Source organism: Ceratotherium simum, chromosome X, assembly GCF_057802395.1.
Source record: "Ceratotherium simum simum isolate JZ-2026a chromosome X, ASM5780239v1, whole genome shotgun sequence".
NCBI lineage: Eukaryota > Metazoa > Chordata > Mammalia > Perissodactyla > Rhinocerotidae > Ceratotherium > Ceratotherium simum.
The window spans coordinates 33,397,797-33,417,751 of NC_141940.1; the positions used below are offsets into that span (position 1 = coordinate 33,397,797).

The following is a 19,955-nucleotide window of genomic DNA, read 5'->3' on the forward strand; positions in this document are numbered from 1 at the left end:
GTTTAAGCAGCAATAGAAAACTAATACACTAGGCTTTTAAAGATTTAACCTCGTCTTTACTTGTACTTGTGGAGAGACAATATGGTAGACAAGAAAGCCCACAGATTTTATAGCCACAAACAAAATTTGAATATAGCTTCTACCACTTATTAGTTGTATGACTTTCAGGAAGTTAATATATTCGATTGAGCGTATTTTATTCATCTGTAATATGGAAATGTTCATACCTACTTCACAGCATTGTTGGGGATTAAATTAAATCACAAATGTAAAAGTGCTCAGCACAGCGCCTAGCACATAGTAGGCACTCAGTAAATGCTAGCTATTATTATTAATCTGCTTCTATGTCCACAGTTCTTTCATCCCTTCCACAGATGCCTTTGCTTAGGCCCATTTTAAAGGGAGTATAACAGTATTCTTCCCTTTCCGGCTGTAGTTCTGAAAGGAAACACAGATGCTCCCGATAATCATCACCAGGCAAAGTCCTCCATGATTGAAGCTGAGATCATTTGGAACACTGAAGTTTACTTAGTATGTCTAGTATATATTATTATTAAAGTGCAGAAGAGTTTTAATCTTAAGATTGAAAATGAGGAAAAATCTTCATGGCACCAAATTCTTCAGAGTGACAATTCCTGCATGCTTTAAAGTAGAAAGGATACAACATCGAGACATTTACACTCACCATAGGAAAATGATGCATAGAAATCTCAAATGTAAAAATAAAATCAAGCCAGGCAGTTTTACTTATGAATTTTCTGGTTCTATATTTGGATTGTTTACAGAAATTGTTATGGATAGCTCAGAATCAGATTCTAGAGGCCCCCTACTGGAAGCTACGTTTATTCATTTTTGTTTCATTTTCGCCCTAAGAATAATTAAAGTTAGTTGTACAGATGTCTGTCTGCAATTACCTTTCAGATCTTCGATCGTTTTCATAGAAGCTGCGATCATTTTCTGGTGATATCTATGGGAAAGGTGGAAACAAATCACGCAAAAGCCTTCCTTACTTCCTTACTTCCTTACTCAGCACAAAGTGCTTATTTTCTACACTGTAAGTTGAATAACAATTTCAGTGACAATATTCTCTTTGTTTGATCCTTGGTCTAACATTCAATTTCAGATTTTTCTCCCCTATTCACAGATGCAAGAATGTCAAAGACAGTGGACCCTTAGAAATCAAGCAGTGCAATCCCCTCACATAACAAATAAGAAAATGGGGATTCAGAAAATTCAAATGACTTCCCCAAGGCCTTATAGCTAGTAGTGACCCAGAAGAAAACTCAAGATCTAGATGTGGCCTGGATCCACACACTGCTTGCCTGGATCAAGGGGAAAGATAATTGTAGATAAAATCCACAAAGGGTGTCCTTATGATCTTCATATAATAGGCCTGTGACCTTGACTGTATTCAAGATAGCTAAGTGAAATGGAGAACTATATTATCCTAATAACTTAATTTTAGAAAGTCTCACTTCTACCCTAATCAGACATTTCAGGTGAAAGTTAGGATTTTTTTTCAATAATTAACTTAAATCTCTTATTCACGTAATTACTTTGTAAGTGATAACATAGGTTACACCTACATGTGGTCAATGAAATAAAACAAACATAATCAAAACATTCCAGTCAAATGTTAATTGGCCTAGATCACTCCATAACTGAACTGGTTTCAGTGCATTCCAGCTATATGTAGCTGGTATTTGGTGGTCCAGCTGTTTTTATATAAAGTCCTAACTACAGTTATAGTTTGCAGGTGGATTTGGTATTAAGAGCCTTACAAATAATATAATAGCAGCCAAAAAAGCCATAGAACCAGTAGACTATTAAAACACAATAACACATGGAGGTATTCTTGAAAGTTAACATTTACAGATCAAATATTCTCTTATTGGAAAATTCACTTTTAAGTTGGAAGTACCTGTTAGTGTTTACAAGTAAACATGCTACTTGGGCCGGCTCCGTGGCTTAGCGGTTAAGTGCGCGCGCTCTGATGCTGGCGGCCCGGGTTCGGATCCCGGGAGCGCCCCGAGGCACCACTTCTCCGTCCAACGTGAGGCCGAGTCCCACGTACAGCAACTAGAAGGATGTGGACCTATGACATACAACTATCTACTGGGGCTTTGGGGGGGAAAAAAAAAAAAAAAACATGCTACTGAAGGCAGCCTTGAATTTGAGATGGCTGTGTGTCTAATAGCAATGACTCCATGAGTTAAACAGAGCCTCATGTACTCTCACCCCATACTCTACTGACAACACTAGTTAACAGGGTCCTTGCTAAGAACTAAAGAAAGATAAAGATACCACTAGAATGGAGGTAAAGTTTATATGGAACCAGGTGGCTATCATGACAGATTATCCAGGGGCTTAACGAGATGGTACAAAAGAAAAGTAGGAGAAATGAGAATAGGAGCCATAGAAATGGAGAAATAAGGGCAGGAACTAGAACTGGAAACTATTGGAAGAAAGGGATTTGATCTAATGTGATTATTTCTAAAATAAAGTGGTCAATGTCATTTCCTTCCTTAACGTCAATAGTTCTGCATTGTCCTCAATATAGAATCCATACTCTAACATGGCACACAGGCCCACCATGATCTGGCTCCTGACTCTCTATCTCTCCATGCTCACTTCTCAATAGTTCTGCCCACACACTTGACACTTGAGCTCAGTGATTTTCTAACCATTTTTTAAGTGGAAGAATCCCTAGTTCTAACAAAATCTTATTTGGTATTTCAGTATGCAAAATATTGAAAAGCAAAACTGCCCTCATTGGCCCCTGAGGCACCTCTTCACAACCCCTAGAACTCTGCAGTACACAGCTTGAAAACTAATGCAGTTTGACCAAACTAAGCTAATTACAGTTGTGGGGGATCAGAGTTTGCCACCCCAAAATGTGTCTCTCTCGCATGATCATTTTTTGGAACAAAAGACTCAGGAAGAAACTTCGACCTTCCTCCTAACTGCCCAAAAGAATTAAAGATAGAGGCCTGTCCCAGGGAGGAGTTATCGCCACAGATAACTCTAGATGTGGTAGACAGGAAGGCACTAGCAAGCCCATTTTTATCAAAGTTTACTTTCGGGTCTCATTGTCTATAAATGGCCCAGCAAACATTTGTTTACCAAATATTTGCTTTTCCAGCTCCATGTGAATCGCCTTCCTTCCCTTTGAAGTCCCAAACCATTACCCCCAACATCCTCCTTTGTCCTTAGCTGAAGATGGTATTTAAGGTAGTGGTTTCCGCCATTTTGGCGAGTTACTCAGTTTTCCTGGGTTCCTCCCATGTATACATGTCATTAAACTTTGTTAGATTTTCTCCTGTTATTCTGTCTCATGTCAATTTAATTCTTAGACCAGCCAGAAGGACCTAGAGGGTAGAGGAATAGTTCTTCCTCCCCTACACAGTTTACCAAATATGCCGTGCTTTCTCTCACTTCTATACCTCTACACACGATGTTTCCTCTGACTAGAATGCCTTTTCCACCTTTTCTGCTTTGCTTACTCCTACCCAGCCTCTAGGACTCAACTCAAACACTGTCTCCTCTAGGATGCTTTCCTTGACCTCCCTAACTGGTTTGGGATTCCCTCCCCTATGCTGCCATAGCACCTTGGGCATGCTTCTATCTAAGAATTTATGCTATGCCTTTTTCTTTCTTTCATTCTTTCTTTTTCTTTCTTTTTTTCTGGGAGTAAAGATTCTTTCTCAAGTACATAGCACATTTCTGGCATATAATAAGAGCTCAATAAGCGTTGAATGAATAAATAAAATACGACAGAGAAGTAGAGGAAGAAGGGGACTAAGAAAAGGCCATTGAATTTGACAACAAGGAAGTAATAAAAAAACTTTTGGCAGCTGGCCTGGTGGCGTGGCAGTTAAGTGCATGTGCTCTGCTTCGGCAGCCTGGGGTTTGCAGGTTCGGATCCCGGTCGCACACCGATGCACTGCTTGCCAGGCCATGCTGTGGCGGCATCCCATATAAAGTGGAGGAAGATGGGCACAGATGTTAGCCCAGGGCCAGTCTTCCTCAGGAAAAAGAGGAGGATTGGCATCGGATGTTAGCTCAGGGCTAATCTTCCTCACACAAAAAAATAAAGAAATAAATAAAACTTATGATAGCAAAATTTAGTAGAATGGTAGGAACTGAAGTCAGATTCAAGAAATGAATGGGCAAATAGAAACACCTGTGAGGTTTTAACTGTATCTGGAAGCCTATTAGAGATTTTGTTTCTATTTAAAGAATATTCATATTTGCCCCTATATTCCCATGGGATTTTTCACTTCACATTGAAAATCTCTTGAATATTGAATGAGCTTATATATATACGTATATGTGTGTATTTATGTATGTGTGTGTATGTATAATCTGAATCACATAAAATTAATTAGAATGTAAGAACTTTTAAAATGGCATGTATTTTCAAAGTAATCATGTCAATATGGCTATAATGAACATTTGGTGATAATGAATAATTTGATATAATCATTATCATAGTAATGACAAAATAATAAGAACTCCAATTTATAGAATGCTTACCACAATCTGATCTCTATCCTAAAGTGTTTACATATGTTTCAATTAGTCATCACAACAACCTAGGAGGTTGTGGGAGATCAGAATTGGCCACTTCAAAATATGTCTTTTTACCTTGGTTATTTTATTGATAGACTGGGAGGGTCCTTCCTAAGACCAAGCATTTACATTTACAAGGGAAATCTCCATTTGTAAAGGTATCTCCCTCTCTGTGCCAGGAAGAAGGGGGGATGACCTTATCTCTAGAAACTCTTATCAGTGCAGAAGATGAGGACTTAAATCTGCATACTCTTGTTCACTGTGCCTTTCTGGTAATCTCCCATAGCTGATATCCCCCACCCCTAACATCCTCCTTTGTCTTTAGCTGAAGGTAGTATTTAAGATAAGAACCTCTGCCATCTTGTCAAGAAACTCAGTTTCCCTGGTTTCTCCCATGTATACATGTTATAAAGCTTTCTTTGATTTTCTCCTGCTATTCGGTCTCATGTCAATTTAATTTGTAGCCCAGCCAGAAAGGACCCAGAGTGGGTAGAGGACTGTCTTCCTCCCCTTCAAGGTCAATATTATTCCTTTTTTATAGCTGAGAAAACAGGCTCAAAGGGACTTGCCCAAGGTGCCTCAGCTACCAAGTTTAATCAAATCTAAGACACTATGATTGTAAAATGCACTGTTATTTTATGTACCACTGAAAAGATTTTATTTTTATTTATTTATTTATTTTTTTAAATAATTTTATTTATTTATCTATTTTTCCCCCCAAAGCCCCAGTACGTAGTTGTATGTCATAGCTGCACATCCTTCCAGTTGCTGCATGTGGGACGCAGCCTCAGCATGGCCGGAGAAGCAGTGCGTCGGTGCGCGCCCGGGACTCGAACCCGGGCCGCCAGCAGCGGAGCGCACACACCCAACCGCTAAGCCACGGGGCCGGCCCATGAAAAGATTTTAAAAGTTTTCAACTTAATGATGATATACCATTGAATGTAATACACTTCCTGATTTCACAGATATCAAAACCTGAAAAAAACACGTGTCTTAGAGTTGATCAAATATGGTATTAAGTGGTAGAAAAATGATTCCATTCAAGTGTAAATCCAAAGCCCCTGTCATTAACCACTATACCATACTACTTAGATCTCTTTAGACATCTTATAGAGGGCCTTCATTCTAATCTCATTTACAGGAAAAGAAAATTAAGATTGAGAGCAGGGGAGGTGACTTGTTCAAGGTCATACACACAGCTAGTAAGTAAATTAGCCAGGAAGGGAAGCCAATGCTCTGAGACCCAAACTAGACCTCTTTACACTATGTTACATTGCCATTTAAGCTAGCCTGTCTTTTCCTGTAGGTAAAAAGGTACTGGAAAAAATACCAGAGTGTCATGTGTAGGAATAAGTATCAAGTGTTTCATATAGGAGCTACATCTACTCAACAAAACATTTCATCTAAATACTTATGTCAGACACGTGTTCTACATTAAAGATGAAAGTTTCCAGCAAAATGGACTTAATTGGTTTAATCAATATACTGTTCACTTCATTTCTTGTAATTGCTGTTCATACATCTTCAGTAAGTAAATAATAAAAAAAATAAAGACAATGTCTTGGAGATTCAATGGTTGTAAAAGATTGTTAAAAATAATACATGCTATTAATAAGTTTTATTTGTACCATCCTTTCTCACTTTTGTCTAATGCCCACTTAGAAGCTAAATAATTTAAGGTAGGATAGGGAGTAATAAAAGGGAAACAGGAACCTTTTGCAAGCAACTGTATTATAAGACTGGAAACACTTGACTCGTGTAGACATATATGACATATATGGCTTCTTCTTACATTGATGTTGGTAAACAGGTCTTAAAATGTATTAAAGTGAGGCCGGCCCTGTGGCATAGCGGTCAAGTGCGTGCGCTCCGCTGCTGGCGGCCCGGGTTTGGATCCCGGGCACTCACCAACGCACTGCTTATCAGGCTATGCTGTGGTGGCGTCCCATATAAAGTGGAGGAAGATGGGCACAGATCTTAGCCCAGGGCCAGTCTTCCTCAGCAAAAAGAGGAAGATTGGCATGGATGTTAGCTCAGGGCTGATCTTCCTTACAAAAAATAAATAAATAAATAAATAAAATATATTAAAGTAATTATCAATATAAGTAGATACCAAAACTAACTACTAGAAGAAATGAAGGCTGCAAAAAGAAAGCCTATTCAAATGAAAACAATACGTAAAAAGACACGGATTCTGTGCTATAAAGTTGAAAGTGCTGATACTTACCCCTCGATTCATGTTTATTTGATGATTTCTTTGCTGCATCCCTCTGTGGTAGTATTCATTCCTTTTTTTCATTTTAAAAGACCTGGTAAGAATCATAAATGGTGATACTTTAAAAAGCAATCTTTTATTTTGAAAGAAATTACTATTTAGAATATATGTCTTCAAGCAATGTTATTTTATTACACATATTTATATATCTGATTTAAGACTGGACACAAGATGCAATTAAAATCCAGAATAGCAGTTTGATAAATGATTTTCAGCTTAGGTGTGAATTATTACTTCCTTTATGCATAACAAAGATCAGAAGTTAACCAGGCATATGGTTGAATATTTTTATTTAAAATTTTTTTCAGGAGTGATGTCAGCAAAATGGCTGTTATGGACTAAATTTTTTTTTTTTTTGTGAGGAAGATCAGCCCTGAGCTCACATCCATGCCAATCCTCCTCTTTTTGCCGAGGAAGACTGGCCCTGAGCTAACATCTATTACCAATCCTCCTCCTTTTTTTTATTTTCCCCTTTTTCTCCCCAAAGTCCCAGTAGATAGTTGTATGTCATAGTTGCACATCCTTCTAGTTGCTGTATGTGGGATGCCACCTCAGCATGGCTGGACAAGCGGTGCATCGGTGCGCGCTCAGGATCCGAACCCGGGCCGCTAGTAGTGGAGTGCTCACACTTAACCGCTAAGCCACGGGGCCGGCCCCTGTACTGAATGTTTTTATTCCCCCAAAATTCATATGTTGAAGCCCCAACCCCCAACATGATGGTATTTGGAGATGGGGCCTTTGGGAGGTAACTAGGCTTAAACGAGGCCATGAGAGTGGGGCCCTCATGATGGGATTAGTGTCCTTATAAGAAGAGGAAGAGACCAGAGTTTGCTCTCTCTCTGCTAAGTGAAAACACAGAGAGAAGGCAGCCGTTTACAAGCCGAGAAGAAAGCTCTCACTAGAACCTGACCATGCTGGCACGCTGATCTCAGACTTCCCGCCTCCAGAACTGTGAGAAATAAATTCCTGTTGTTTAAGCCACCAGTCTGTGGTATTTTGTAATGGCAGCCCAAGCAGACTAAGACAATGGTGGACTAGAAAGCTACAGGCCCTCCTTCCCTGACAGAAACACTGAGTTGAAAAAATATACAGACTAGAATACCTCTGTGAGAACTCTAGAGACCAACTGAGAAGCTACAGCACCCAGGACACTGTATAACCACAAAGGGATTCCAGTGAATGGGGTAGGAATAGTCATGGCATTTAGTGCACCCACTTGTGTCCCTTCCCCTATGCAGCATAGCACGGAGCAACCGAGCGGAAATCCCCTTACTGGGGCTTCTCCCTTGAGATGGAAACTAAAGAGTGGACCATGCATCCAATGTTCTGGTTTCTCTAGCGGTTGCTTGAGAGGCTGGTTTCTGTCTCACGAAACTCAGAGCATTGATGGGACTGGGGCCAGAGTTTGGAAGCCATTGAAAACAGAGGCAAGCGCACATTAGAGCTGCAGTTCTGCAGACAGATGCCAAGGGGAGCAAGAAATCATAACCGGTTTGAGAGGTCTCAGAACTTCCAGATGGGCAGATTGGTGGTCTTCCCCTGCATGAAGCCAGTATGCAAAGACTGGGAAAGCTGTTTGTTCTTTCAAATACCCAAATCCCAGCAAAAAATTACAAGGCATACAAAGAAAGAGAAATTTCTTCCAATCAAAGGACCAAAATAAACTACAGAAACCAACTTCAAAGAAACACAGATCTATAAGCTGCCTGACAAAGAATTTAAAATAATGGTCATAAAGATGCTCAATGAGCTAAAAGAGAACACAGATGCACAACTAAACAAACTCAGGAAAATGATGCATGAACAAAATGAGAATATCAGAAAGAGATAGAAGCTATAAAAAAAGAACCAAACAAGGGCTGGCCCTGTGGCACAAGTGGTTAAGTGCTCGCACTCCGCTGCGGCGGCCCAGGGTTTGCTGGTTCGGATCCCGGACGCGCACTGATGCACCGCTTGTTGAGCCATGCTGTGGCGGCGTCCCATATAAAGTAGAGGAAGATGGGCACGGATGTTAGCCCAGGGCCAGTCTTCCTCAGCAAAAAAAAAGAGGAGGATTGGAAGATGTTAGCTCAGGGCCGATCTTCCTCACCAAAAAAAAAAAAAAAAAAAGAACCAAACAAATTCTGGAGGTGAAAAATACAGTAACTGAACCGAAAAATTCGTTAGAGGGGTTCGACTTGAAGACAGGTCATTTGAAATCATCGAGTCAGAGGAGCAAAAAGAAAACTGAATGAAAAAAAACGAAGAGAGCCTAAGGGACTTATGGGACATTAACAAGCAGGCCAATATATGCATTATGAGAATCCCATAAGGGGAAGAGAGAGAGAGGGGAGCAGAGAGCTTATTTGAAGAGGTGGAAGCAACCCAAATGTTGCAACCCAAATGTCCATCAATGGATGAATGGATAAACAAAATGTGGCACATACACACAATGGAATACCATTCAGCCTTAATAAAGAAGGAAATCCTGTCACATGCTGCAGCATGGATGAACTTGGAGGAGATTATGCTGAGGGAAATAAGCCAGTCCTAAAAAGGACAAATAATGTTGAATTCCACTTACAAGAGGTATCTAAAGTAGTCAAATTCATAGAAACAGAAAGTAGAATGGTGGTTTCCAGGGGTTGGGGTGAGGGAAAAACGGGCAGTTGTTATTTAATGGGTATAGAGTTTCAGTTTTGTGAGATGAGAAAGCTCTGAAGATCTGTTTCACAGCATTGTAAATATACTTAACACTACTGAAGTGTACAATTAAAATGGGTTAAGATAGTAAATTTTATGTTGTGTTTTTTACCACAATTAAAAAAATAAAAAAACAATATTCATTTTCATGAACTCATAAGACATTTTCAGTTGATATAGATCTTTAGCCATGTAGTCCCAATTTCTCCTTTCACATATTAGGAAATTGAGACCCAGAAATATTAAGTAACTTGTCCAATGTCACATACTTAGTGACAGAGTTGAGACATGAAGTCATGTCTTCATGTTCTTACGTTGCTTCCACTCACTCATGCTACTCCATTACAGGCCAATTTCTTAGAAAAACCCAGACCAGGTTCTCACCAGAATCTTCTTCCAAGAAATAAGAAAAACACTAACTGGGTAACAAATGGGGCTAGGGAAAAGTGAAGAATTTAGGGAAAAAATAGGGAAATCAAATAATCAGTCTGAAAAGACCTCTGCTTTCAGAGTGATATATAGTATATTAGGGATTTTAGACTCAAAGATCTGATTTGTCAATTATAATCAAGTTTGAATCTATTTCCAGAATTACTTGGAATGCTAGAGTGGTAATGAGATGTCAGTTGTCACTCTACAATGGAGTTTAAATGGCAAGCACTCCAAAACTAAGTACTTCATTTCCTCTGAAGCTATTGTCTGTGTTTAGAAAAGCTTTCAACAGGTAGACAGCCCGGCTAATGTAAAGATATGCAGATTTTCCCACTCATTTCATGTAAGTTACTCAGCCAAAGAAGGCATCTGACTGTGGATATAATTACCACATCAGGAAAAAGGAGCAAAAGCTGAAATTGTTATCAGGTATTTTGGGGGCTTCAAAAATCCAAATTCACAGCTTATTGACAATAAATCTTGTTTCGAGTTTTTGCGAATCATATTGGTTTTTCAAAATTGAAAAAAATTATTGTAAATCCTCATAAATAAACATTATTCTAAAAATGCTATCATATTTTATTCCAGGTGTTTGCCTAACTACCTGTCTTTTATTCAGACCACGGTAGGCTTCTACGCTGATGACTTGTTTAAGGCAGAAATGTACTTAGCGTTTCTGGTTTGTCTTTATCTTCTGGTGAAGCTGACCTAAGGGGAAAATTCTGTGCCAGGGCATGAAATTACTGAAGTCTTCATTTTATGCTTGGTGCAGAAGCCAACTCCAGGTCCGAAGGATATTATTAAACCTAACTGGTCAACTTATATATATTAGAATGGAAAGTTACGGAGTAGAAGAATTAATCTCCAAGGGATCAATTAGAAAAATATAATAATTTTCTGTACTTTGTGTTCTTTAGTTCTACAAGAGATAATTTTAACCTTAGCCAAGCAAGTACTACTTATTTGTGCTGAGAATACAAAAAAAATTATAACAATAGAAGATAAAGGAGAAAAAAACTGAACAGAATTTTTCATTATATTTGAAAATGTACTTGTAAAATAACAGAAATATGTCATTGAAAAACAATGTAAATGGAATTTCAGTGCCTTAGTGGAACTGTTATACCACTTGACAAACAAAAATTGATGTGTAAAATGAAGTAAAATGTGAAAATCCCTGATAAATGCAAAAATATGAATAGCTTGTCATCAATGTTAAACATATTTTAATTTTTTATAGCAAATTATTTGTATACTATTAATATAAGTAGAGTGGGGCTTTTAGCATTAAAATAGTGACTATATCAGGCACTGTCTATATACACAATAACCCACACATACATTTTGGAAATAATTTTTTAGCTGAAATCAGCCATTCTGTGCAGTTGATAATATGAGCTAAAATATCTGACTAGACATTTATAGGCAATGCAAACTGAAGGCAATTACTGAGAAATTCAAACTAAAAATAAATTTTTACTCAACTATCTAACCAATCACAATAACAATCTTATGGCTTTTAAAACTTTGACTATAATATAATAAGTATATTATATTCAAAAGATATTCAGAAGGTTAAGGTTGCATCTATACATAGAATAGCATCCTGTCCTATCGTGTGATTTGAGGAAAGCAGAGAAGTTCAGCTGTCCAAAGATACACCTATCATTTCTCTGCTGAGGAGTCTCTGAAGACTCTTTAGGAAGGAGATAGAGAAGGGAAACACAGAAGTTCATTATCAAAGATTATATATTATCAACCTAGCACAGTTTGTTGTTAGATTAGCTAGCCTAGCAGGTTGGAAGTTTCAAAGGGAATGGGACACTGAGTCAATATAGATATATATTTGGTTTTTTTTTTGTGAGGAAGATCAGCCCTGAACTAACATCCGTGCTAATCCTCCTCTTTTTGCTGAAGAAGACCTGCTCTGAGCTAACATCTATTGCCAATCCTCCTCCTTTTTTGTTTCCCCCAAAGCCCCAGTAGATAGTTGTATGTCATAGTTGCACATCCCTCTAGTTGCTGTATGTGGGACGCAGCCTCAGCATGGCCTGAGAAGCGGTGCGTCGGTGCGCGCCCAGGATCCGAACCTGGGCCGCCAGTAGCAGAGCACGCACACTTAACTACTAAGCCATGGGGCCGGCCCAGCCAATATATTTTTATTGTGGGGAAGGCTCTAGGAAAGGCTGAGTACATGGGGCTTTGCCAGGGAAAGCCAACCTAGATGGAACAGTTTAATTAGGGCACATTGGGAAACTGGATGATAGCTAGAGGACATTAGCAAGTTGAAAGAATATTGATGCCATGTACATATTACCTCCATTCTATTAATATTTTTGTCCCAATACAATGTCTGTTATAAAAAATACATATTTAGCCATCAAAATATAGATATATAAAGCATGCCTTTACATTTCCACGTCACTCAACACACTGTACTAATGATTAAGTATTCATTATGTTTTTACCTGTCAAATTCAGACTCAATTCTGGGTGATGTTTTGAATCTTCCTACTGGTGAGTGTCTTCGATATCTCCCTGATTGGCCATGAGATCTCTCTGACTGACCATGAGATCTCTCTGATAGGACATAAGATCTCTCTGATAGGACATGAGATCTCTCTGATAGGACATAAGATCTCTCTGATAGGACATGAGATCTCTTTGAGTGGTCATGATATCTCTCTGAGTGACCATGAAATCCCTCTGAGTGGCCACGAGATCTCTCTGAGTAGCCACGAGATCTCTCTGAGTAGCCATGAAATCTCCCTGATTGACCATGAAATTTCTCTGATTGGCCACAGGATCTTTCTGTGTGGCCACGAGATCGCTCTGATTGGCCACAAAATCTCTCTGATTGGCCATAAGATCTCTTTAATTGCCCTCGAGATCTCTTTGACTGACAATGAGATCTCTCTGAGTGGCCTTGAGATCTCTCTGAATGGTGTCGATTTTCTTCCCGTTGGCGTTGAGATCCTTCCGATTGATGCTGGTTCTTCTCTGATTGGCCTCCATTCCTCTCTGCTTGGGCCTTAGACTTGCCATTGCACTTATCCTGCAAAGAGCCGCAATTTTGTGAAACAAATGAAACATATACCCCATGATTTCATTGAATCATAATGATATTTTGTCAAGACCATTTCTATGGGCAACTATTTTTTTTAGAATACCACTGCCCCTACTTTTATAGACTAAACAGTTTTCAAAACTAATTTGCAGAAAGCTCTGATGTTTCATGTTGTTGGCATAAATAATATTATGCATATAAAACTTTAATAAAATGTTTAAAATATGGAAAATTAGTTGCTTTGCATATTTGAATATATTCCAAGGTCATGTTCTACTTATCATTTTCTGGATCTATGTTTTACCTAAAGGAACAATAGATTCTGTAACTTTATAGTTGAGGAGAGACAGAATATTTAATAATAATTTGCAGCACAAATCCTTAGAACAAAAGGAAAGTGTTCAAAGTCATACTATTTATTCTTCACCCTCTCAGGATCATTAAAAAGAAACTATCTCTTCAATATAAATTAATATTTAATTCTAGAGAGAAAGATAAATAAGTGAGGGGAAAGGTAGTTATAAAGAAAGCAGAAAGTTGTCTTAAAACTGTTCAAGTAAATTAGCCTGGCAAGAACTCAGCCTCTCTACCTTTTCAATTTTTAAACCAAAAGGGGAATGGAGTGAATAGCCAAATGGAAATAATGAAACCTTTGACAAATCTCTATGATGCTACATAAATGTAAGAGGATAAAGTCATATGAACTATGCTGAGAAATCAACCTTTCCACTAGTAAATATTGCCTGGCAAACAAAACATGCCCTAGATCTGGCATTGTGACTTTCTAGTATAACACTACCAGAAGCTGGAAGCAACTGTTAAAAGGCAGGGGAGGTATCTGCATAAAGAATATTATTCACATAAAACTTTAGTAAAATAAAAAATATGACAAACTTGTTGCTTTGCTAAAGCAAAAAACCCATAGTCACTGTCCAGCTTTTCTACTGTAAAACATAAATAAGAAGATTGGGTGGAAAGCACATGTACCTCTTCTTTTTTCTAAGTGACCAGTGTTGGGAGCATAGTGGTGAGTGAGCAGAAAGGATTGAGATTCATCTCCTAAAGACCCATATGCACCCAAGTACCTTTCTAAACGAGCTTGTAGTCTTTTTGCAAATGTTTATGTAAGAAATATTTTCATCAACTTAGATACTACAGATTTCTACCTTTAGAAAATGAAATACACATTAGTTTTCTTTCCTTATAAACAACAGAAACTCTCTATCAAAAAGAATTTTGTAGAATAAATACAATTGTGTCCTACTGATACTAAGATTAAATCTTGTGAAGTATAAAACTAGCTTATTAGGATTTAAAAGTATGATTGAAAATTGTTATTCAATTTATTGGTGAAATAATTATGCTTAAATTTTAATATATTTCTTTACTGCAGAGTATCTTTTTCTGGTGAATTCTGCCATAATGACAGTCTCAAAAGTCTCAAAAGTATGAGAGAAAGATGTTTTCAATTTGAAAATATTATTTTACAAAATTTTCAGTTCATTTATGCATCTCAGACTGTAGCAGACGTAAGCTCATGTCCTTCTTTCAAAACATTATCAAAAACCTCCTCACCCTACAGATTAAATGTTATCTCCCCCATCAAACTTTCTGAAGTCCCCCCAATCAGAATGAATTACTGCATCCCCACAATATATAACTCACACCCTATTAGAACATGCATTGCAACCTGCCTGGCATTAAATTTTTTCTTATCTTTCTCTACCATCACCATGTATAATATTTGAAGCATGGCTGTTCTAGTACCTTGCATAGTGCCAAGTGATTAAATAAAAATTTAATCAATATTTGCTAAATCAATTTAAATTAATTGTCTAAATATTTGAAAATGCAACATGTTCCCTTCCAAAAAAAAGATTTGCATTTACATAATTTGGCAAAAACGGTGTAAGCTCCCAGATCCACCATTTTTTACTAAATGACCACATAACACCTTAAGAAGAATCAGTTGATAGGCCAAGCTGAAACAGTAGCAGCAACGATAGCTTATGAATCTGGATATGAGCACTTCTCAAATTCCTATCCAGTGACTGGCTCGACTGTACAAGTTTAGAGGTGATGGATTTGTACAACTATAATATATCCCACATCTTGGTTCCAGAGTGTATTTCATAGCCTATATCATCTGACTTCTAGTTCTTACAATTCATTCACAAGGCTACTAAAACTGTTTCTATACTATTACTTAAGACCAAAGATTCTATATGAGGACAAAAATGAGAATAATTATACAAGACAAATCATGAAACCAATAATCTATTTTGGCATTTTATAAATTCAAAATTTCTAGTGATGATTGAAAGTAGCAAAAATTAAATGTTTATTAAAACAGTTACAGGGGAAAAACCAATTAACAAATATTGAACTCAAATTATGTTCAAGCCACCATGGGAGAATACTAAGAAACAATCCCTGCTCTCAATAAAATTTAAAATAATCCTTAATATTAAGAAATATATTAAATTTAGGACTTTTTATATTGGTTAATTCTTGGTATCTATTTACCTGCTTAATTAAAGCCTGCCTGTTTAAAGGGCTTTGTCCAGACTTGAATCCAGAAGATTCTTGGTATGGCTTTTTATCATGATTTCTTTCTTCAACCTCCTTTCTGAATTTTGAGCATCCTTTGGAAAATAATTATTTTCTGTATTTTCAGTCAGTACATTCAACATATCTTTCAGAAGTATTATCTGTGATCTCATTGTTTTAAAGCTATGCACTGGGTTTTGCAAAACTTTTGTTATTTCATTAATCTGATATTGTGTGAGAGTCTCACTGCATTCTAGAACAGTCTTTGCCATACTATTTCTATTTGCATACCTTAATATGGTAGTCTTCTCTGTATACAATACCTAAAATTTGGTTCCATATGCCACCAAAGCTGGGGCATATTATCTGAAATTAATTGAAAGAATACTCTAATAGAAAAAGGAGAAACAGAGAGAAACTCTCTGCTTTGTACTAATCATGTGAACATTTGCCTCAATCATATGTTTTGCTTTGGGTGTAAAGACAGCTTAAGAAATGATCAAAGAATACGGATCTCCAAAAGGCTCACAAAGTTCACTTTTATGTTTAGTTATAAACATGAGAATGGGCCACCTCACCATTCTTAGTAGCTCTGCCCCAATAATAACCGCAATTCTCCTTTTCTCAGAACCTGCTAAGCCACTGAAGGATTCAAACAAGGACTGTACTGAAGCTGGGTAGGCAACTGGCAGGAGCTTAGAGTATCCACAATGTCAAGAGGGTTCCAACCTGTTGACTAGACCATGGAGATCCTTAACTGTTGAAACTTCTCTACTATGGCAATCTGCAGTGCATTCATATTAAAATATGCACACTGCACTGACCAATGTGATTAGGGATACAAAAAACTTTCTTCATGTTCTTCTGCACTCCCTTTGCCCTACAGCACTCATTTTGTCAAAATGTGGATGCCATGGTGCCCAGATTATTAACCATGCCCTTAACCTTCCTGTATTGCCTCCCAAAAGTGGAATTGAACCAACCAGCCAGGGTGTGAACAAGTACAAGACATTTCTTATTCTCATCCTGCTCTCCCTTAAGGAAGTAACTCATATAAATTAAAAAAAATTTTTTTCATTTGTTATGGAATAAATTCTTACCAACTCTATATGCCTACATTTCCAAGAAAAATAAAACTAGCAACATAATGCAACTTTAGAACACATTCCAAGATTGTGAATTTGCTTGCCTAGTTACTCAAAAATATTTTAGAATCTTTTTACCACGTGTGATTTTTAGTATACTTTACCTTTCTGCCGGCGACGCCTACGAGCATTTGATCGCCCTCTTGAAACTGAGCTCTTTTCTCCACAGTTCTGTGTCTCATTCTTTCCTTCTTCAGTGCTTGTATCTTCTATCTTTCTAAGGATTATAATGTCATCTGTATTAGAAAACACATAAAAAATGAAAACAATGGAAAAAGCCGAATTACAACAGTGTGTCTCAAGTGAATAATCTATATTTACCTTATCATATTTCAGGACATTTTAAAAATCAGTAGCCCTGAAAAGTGATAACACTATAATAATAATGAACTTGTAAAACCATAACAAAGATCAAACAATGCAGACATTTTAGGATTAGTTTCCTGGAACAACAAAGAGAAAAATTCCTATTAAACATATTTATAGTAACTTGATTTATGCAAAAATAAAATACTTTCAGAGTAAAGTAGCTTAAGGGGGAAATCATTTAAATAAATGATTTTACTAAACATTATTTTAGTTTCAGAGAAATACAGAGCAATAGTGTCATCCCTGATTAAATGTAAGTAAATGTGGGCCCGGTGGCTTAGCAGTTAAGTGCCAGTGCTCCACTACTGGCAGCCCGGGTTCGGATCCCGGGCGTGCACCAATGCACCGCTTCTCCGGCCATGCTGAGGTGGCGTCCCACATACAGCAACTAGAGGGATGTGCAACTATGACATACAACTATCTACTGGGGCTTTGGGGAGAAAAAGGGAAAAAAAGGAAGAGGATTGGCAATAGATGTTAGCTCAGGGCTGACCTTCCTCACAAAAAAAAAAAAGTAAGTAAATGCTAGATCATTAGCTGCATTTATTTTCTCCAAAAATAAGAAAGGAAGCAATGATGACAGATGTTCACAAGAGATACCAAACACGCAAGGAACCAAGATTAGTGTAGCAGCAGGAAGCAATCAGACTTTACTTTGTAGTCAGGCATGTTCTTATGCACCCATGTAGAGAGCATTTACATGGCATGATTTGAAGCATGAGAGACAGGTACCACCTGCTCTAAAATATCTCTCCTAATATCTGGGATGGAAAGGTTTAAAGGTGGGATGTTCTATCAGTGGATGAAAGCTTGCTTAGGTCAAGGTATCTTTAGAAATAAGCACAAGCTAGGCATCTGGAAGGAGCTAGAGATATTAGAAGAAAGAGGGCAAGCTGAGAAGGGTGCAAAAGAGGAGGCAGTTGAATATCAAAGACTAACCACTCCTTTATTATTTTGCTTAGTACTAGTCCTGCCTCAGGTCTCCAAAAACGTGATTCTGATTTTCTTTGAAATGGCTGACATCTCCAAAGGTAAAAGTCAGGGTAAAGCTCAACAATCAATTGAGTATTATTTCTTGACAATCCCATCTTGAAAAGCTTTTTTTTTTTTTTTTTTAAGATTTTATTTATTTTATTTTTTTCCCCCCAAAGCCCCAGTAGATAGTTGTATGTCATAGCTGCACATCCTTCTAGTTGCTGTATGTGGGATTCGGCCTCAGGATGGACGGAGAAGTGGTGCCTCGATGCGCACCCAGGATCCGAACCCAGGCCACCAGCATTGCAGCGCACGCACTTAACCACCAAGCCACAGGGCCGGCCCTTGACAATCCCATCTTAAGCCTTTGTTCTATTTGCCTCTCAGCAGCCATTGGTTGTAAGATCTCCCACAGATATAGTCTTTAATTTTCTGTTCCTTGTATTCTTTATGTATTCCTTTTTTTGTGTGTGTGTGAGGAAGATGGGCCCTGAGCTAACATCTGCCAATCCTCCTCTTTTTGATGAGGAAGTCTGGCCCTGGGCTAACATCCATGCTCATCTTCCTCCACTTTATATGGGACGCCGCCACAGCATGGCTCAACAAGCGGTGCGTCGGTGCACGCCCGGGATCCAAACCGGCGAACCCCGGGCCGTCGCAGCGGAGTGCACGCACTTAACTGCTTGCGCCACTGGGCCGGCCCCTTTTCTTCTCAATTTTTTCTCTATTCTTTCCCCCGTAGTCTACATTTAAAGTCTGTACAAATCTCTGTACAGATTTTTTTCTTGTACAGTATAAAGGAGTGCACTAACAGAACATCAGGATACCACAGGAAGATTTTTTAATCTCCAAACCCTCCCCACCATCAGCCCTGAAACAATCACCACCCAGTTTACAGGGACCCAGTGAGAGGAGTGACTTCTTAAACAGGAGAGCAAAATTTCAGACAGGAGAAAGTGAAGAGCAAGATCCTTCCTGAGTTGCTGCCTTTCACAATGACATAAGGGAGTGCTCTGCGACCAGTCTGTCCTGTGGCACTCATACACAATTTGCAGTGACTTTTAATTTTTCCTGTCCTCAGAGTCACCAAAAATAATGGCAAGCTCTGTCTTCAAATCATATAAGGATTAAATAAAATAGAATATTTCTTGGGGCTCCTGCAGACCTGAGGTACAGTTGAGAAACATTTATCTAATGCTTTATGACAGGAATGGCTGAATGAATAGACTAAGTAGGTTAATAATAACACCTTTAAATTGAATAGTACTTTAAAGTCTGCAAAGCACTTCCACATAAAAGCTCTTGGCACAGTACCTGGCATATATGAGACACTCAATAAATGAAATGATAAATGAACACACATTTATTGAGTGTCTTGATACATGCCAGGTACTCTGCCCCCACCCTTAAAGTTCAGCAGAGATGATCCTCACTTTATAAAGAAGGAAACAGACTCAGGAAGATTATAGATAAGTCATATAATCAGGGCACAAAATTAATATGATAACAAGCTGGGACAGATTCTAAGTCCAAGATCCTTACCACTACATTACACTTCCTCCTTCAAAAGCTCAGCTGTCCCAAGAATTAGGACAGCATCACCCAGGCTAGTGACGATTCATTTGCATATGATATTCCTATTAAAATAGCATTTTCCTTTCAATTCTATTTGAAATTAATTGCACAAAGTCAAGTTTAGCATTTAAGTAGTATAACAGCAACCTCTAATCCAGTATTCAAGCATCCACTTTGCCCTGTCCTCTCGATTTCTTCATCCTAAGATTTGGTATGCAACAATTATTAGGCTTGTTCTGAACCACACGGTGCTATACAAGAAAGCTATGGCATGGCTTTAAATCCTGTTAGTGGCCTCATTTGCCCAAAAGGA

At 38.1% G+C, this 19,955-nt stretch overlaps 1 protein-coding gene across 1 annotated transcript in view; it reads right to left on the minus strand.

Moving 5' to 3' along the window:
* The window catches only part of LUZP4 (leucine zipper protein 4), a 36,511-nt gene that overhangs the window by 5,584 nt on the left and 10,972 nt on the right, over positions 1 to 19,955 (minus strand). The window contains exons 2-7 of the mRNA XM_087426418.1: positions 16,828 to 16,959; positions 15,555 to 15,673; positions 12,430 to 13,016; positions 6,729 to 6,881; positions 5,845 to 5,872; positions 915 to 967 (exon numbers count right to left, since the gene is read on the minus strand). Of these exons, the coding sequence (XP_087282544.1) occupies positions 915 to 967; positions 5,845 to 5,872; positions 6,729 to 6,881; positions 12,430 to 13,016; positions 15,555 to 15,673; positions 16,828 to 16,959 (1,072 nt within the window). The remainder of the gene's footprint in view (positions 1 to 914; positions 968 to 5,844; positions 5,873 to 6,728; positions 6,882 to 12,429; positions 13,017 to 15,554; positions 15,674 to 16,827; positions 16,960 to 19,955) is intronic.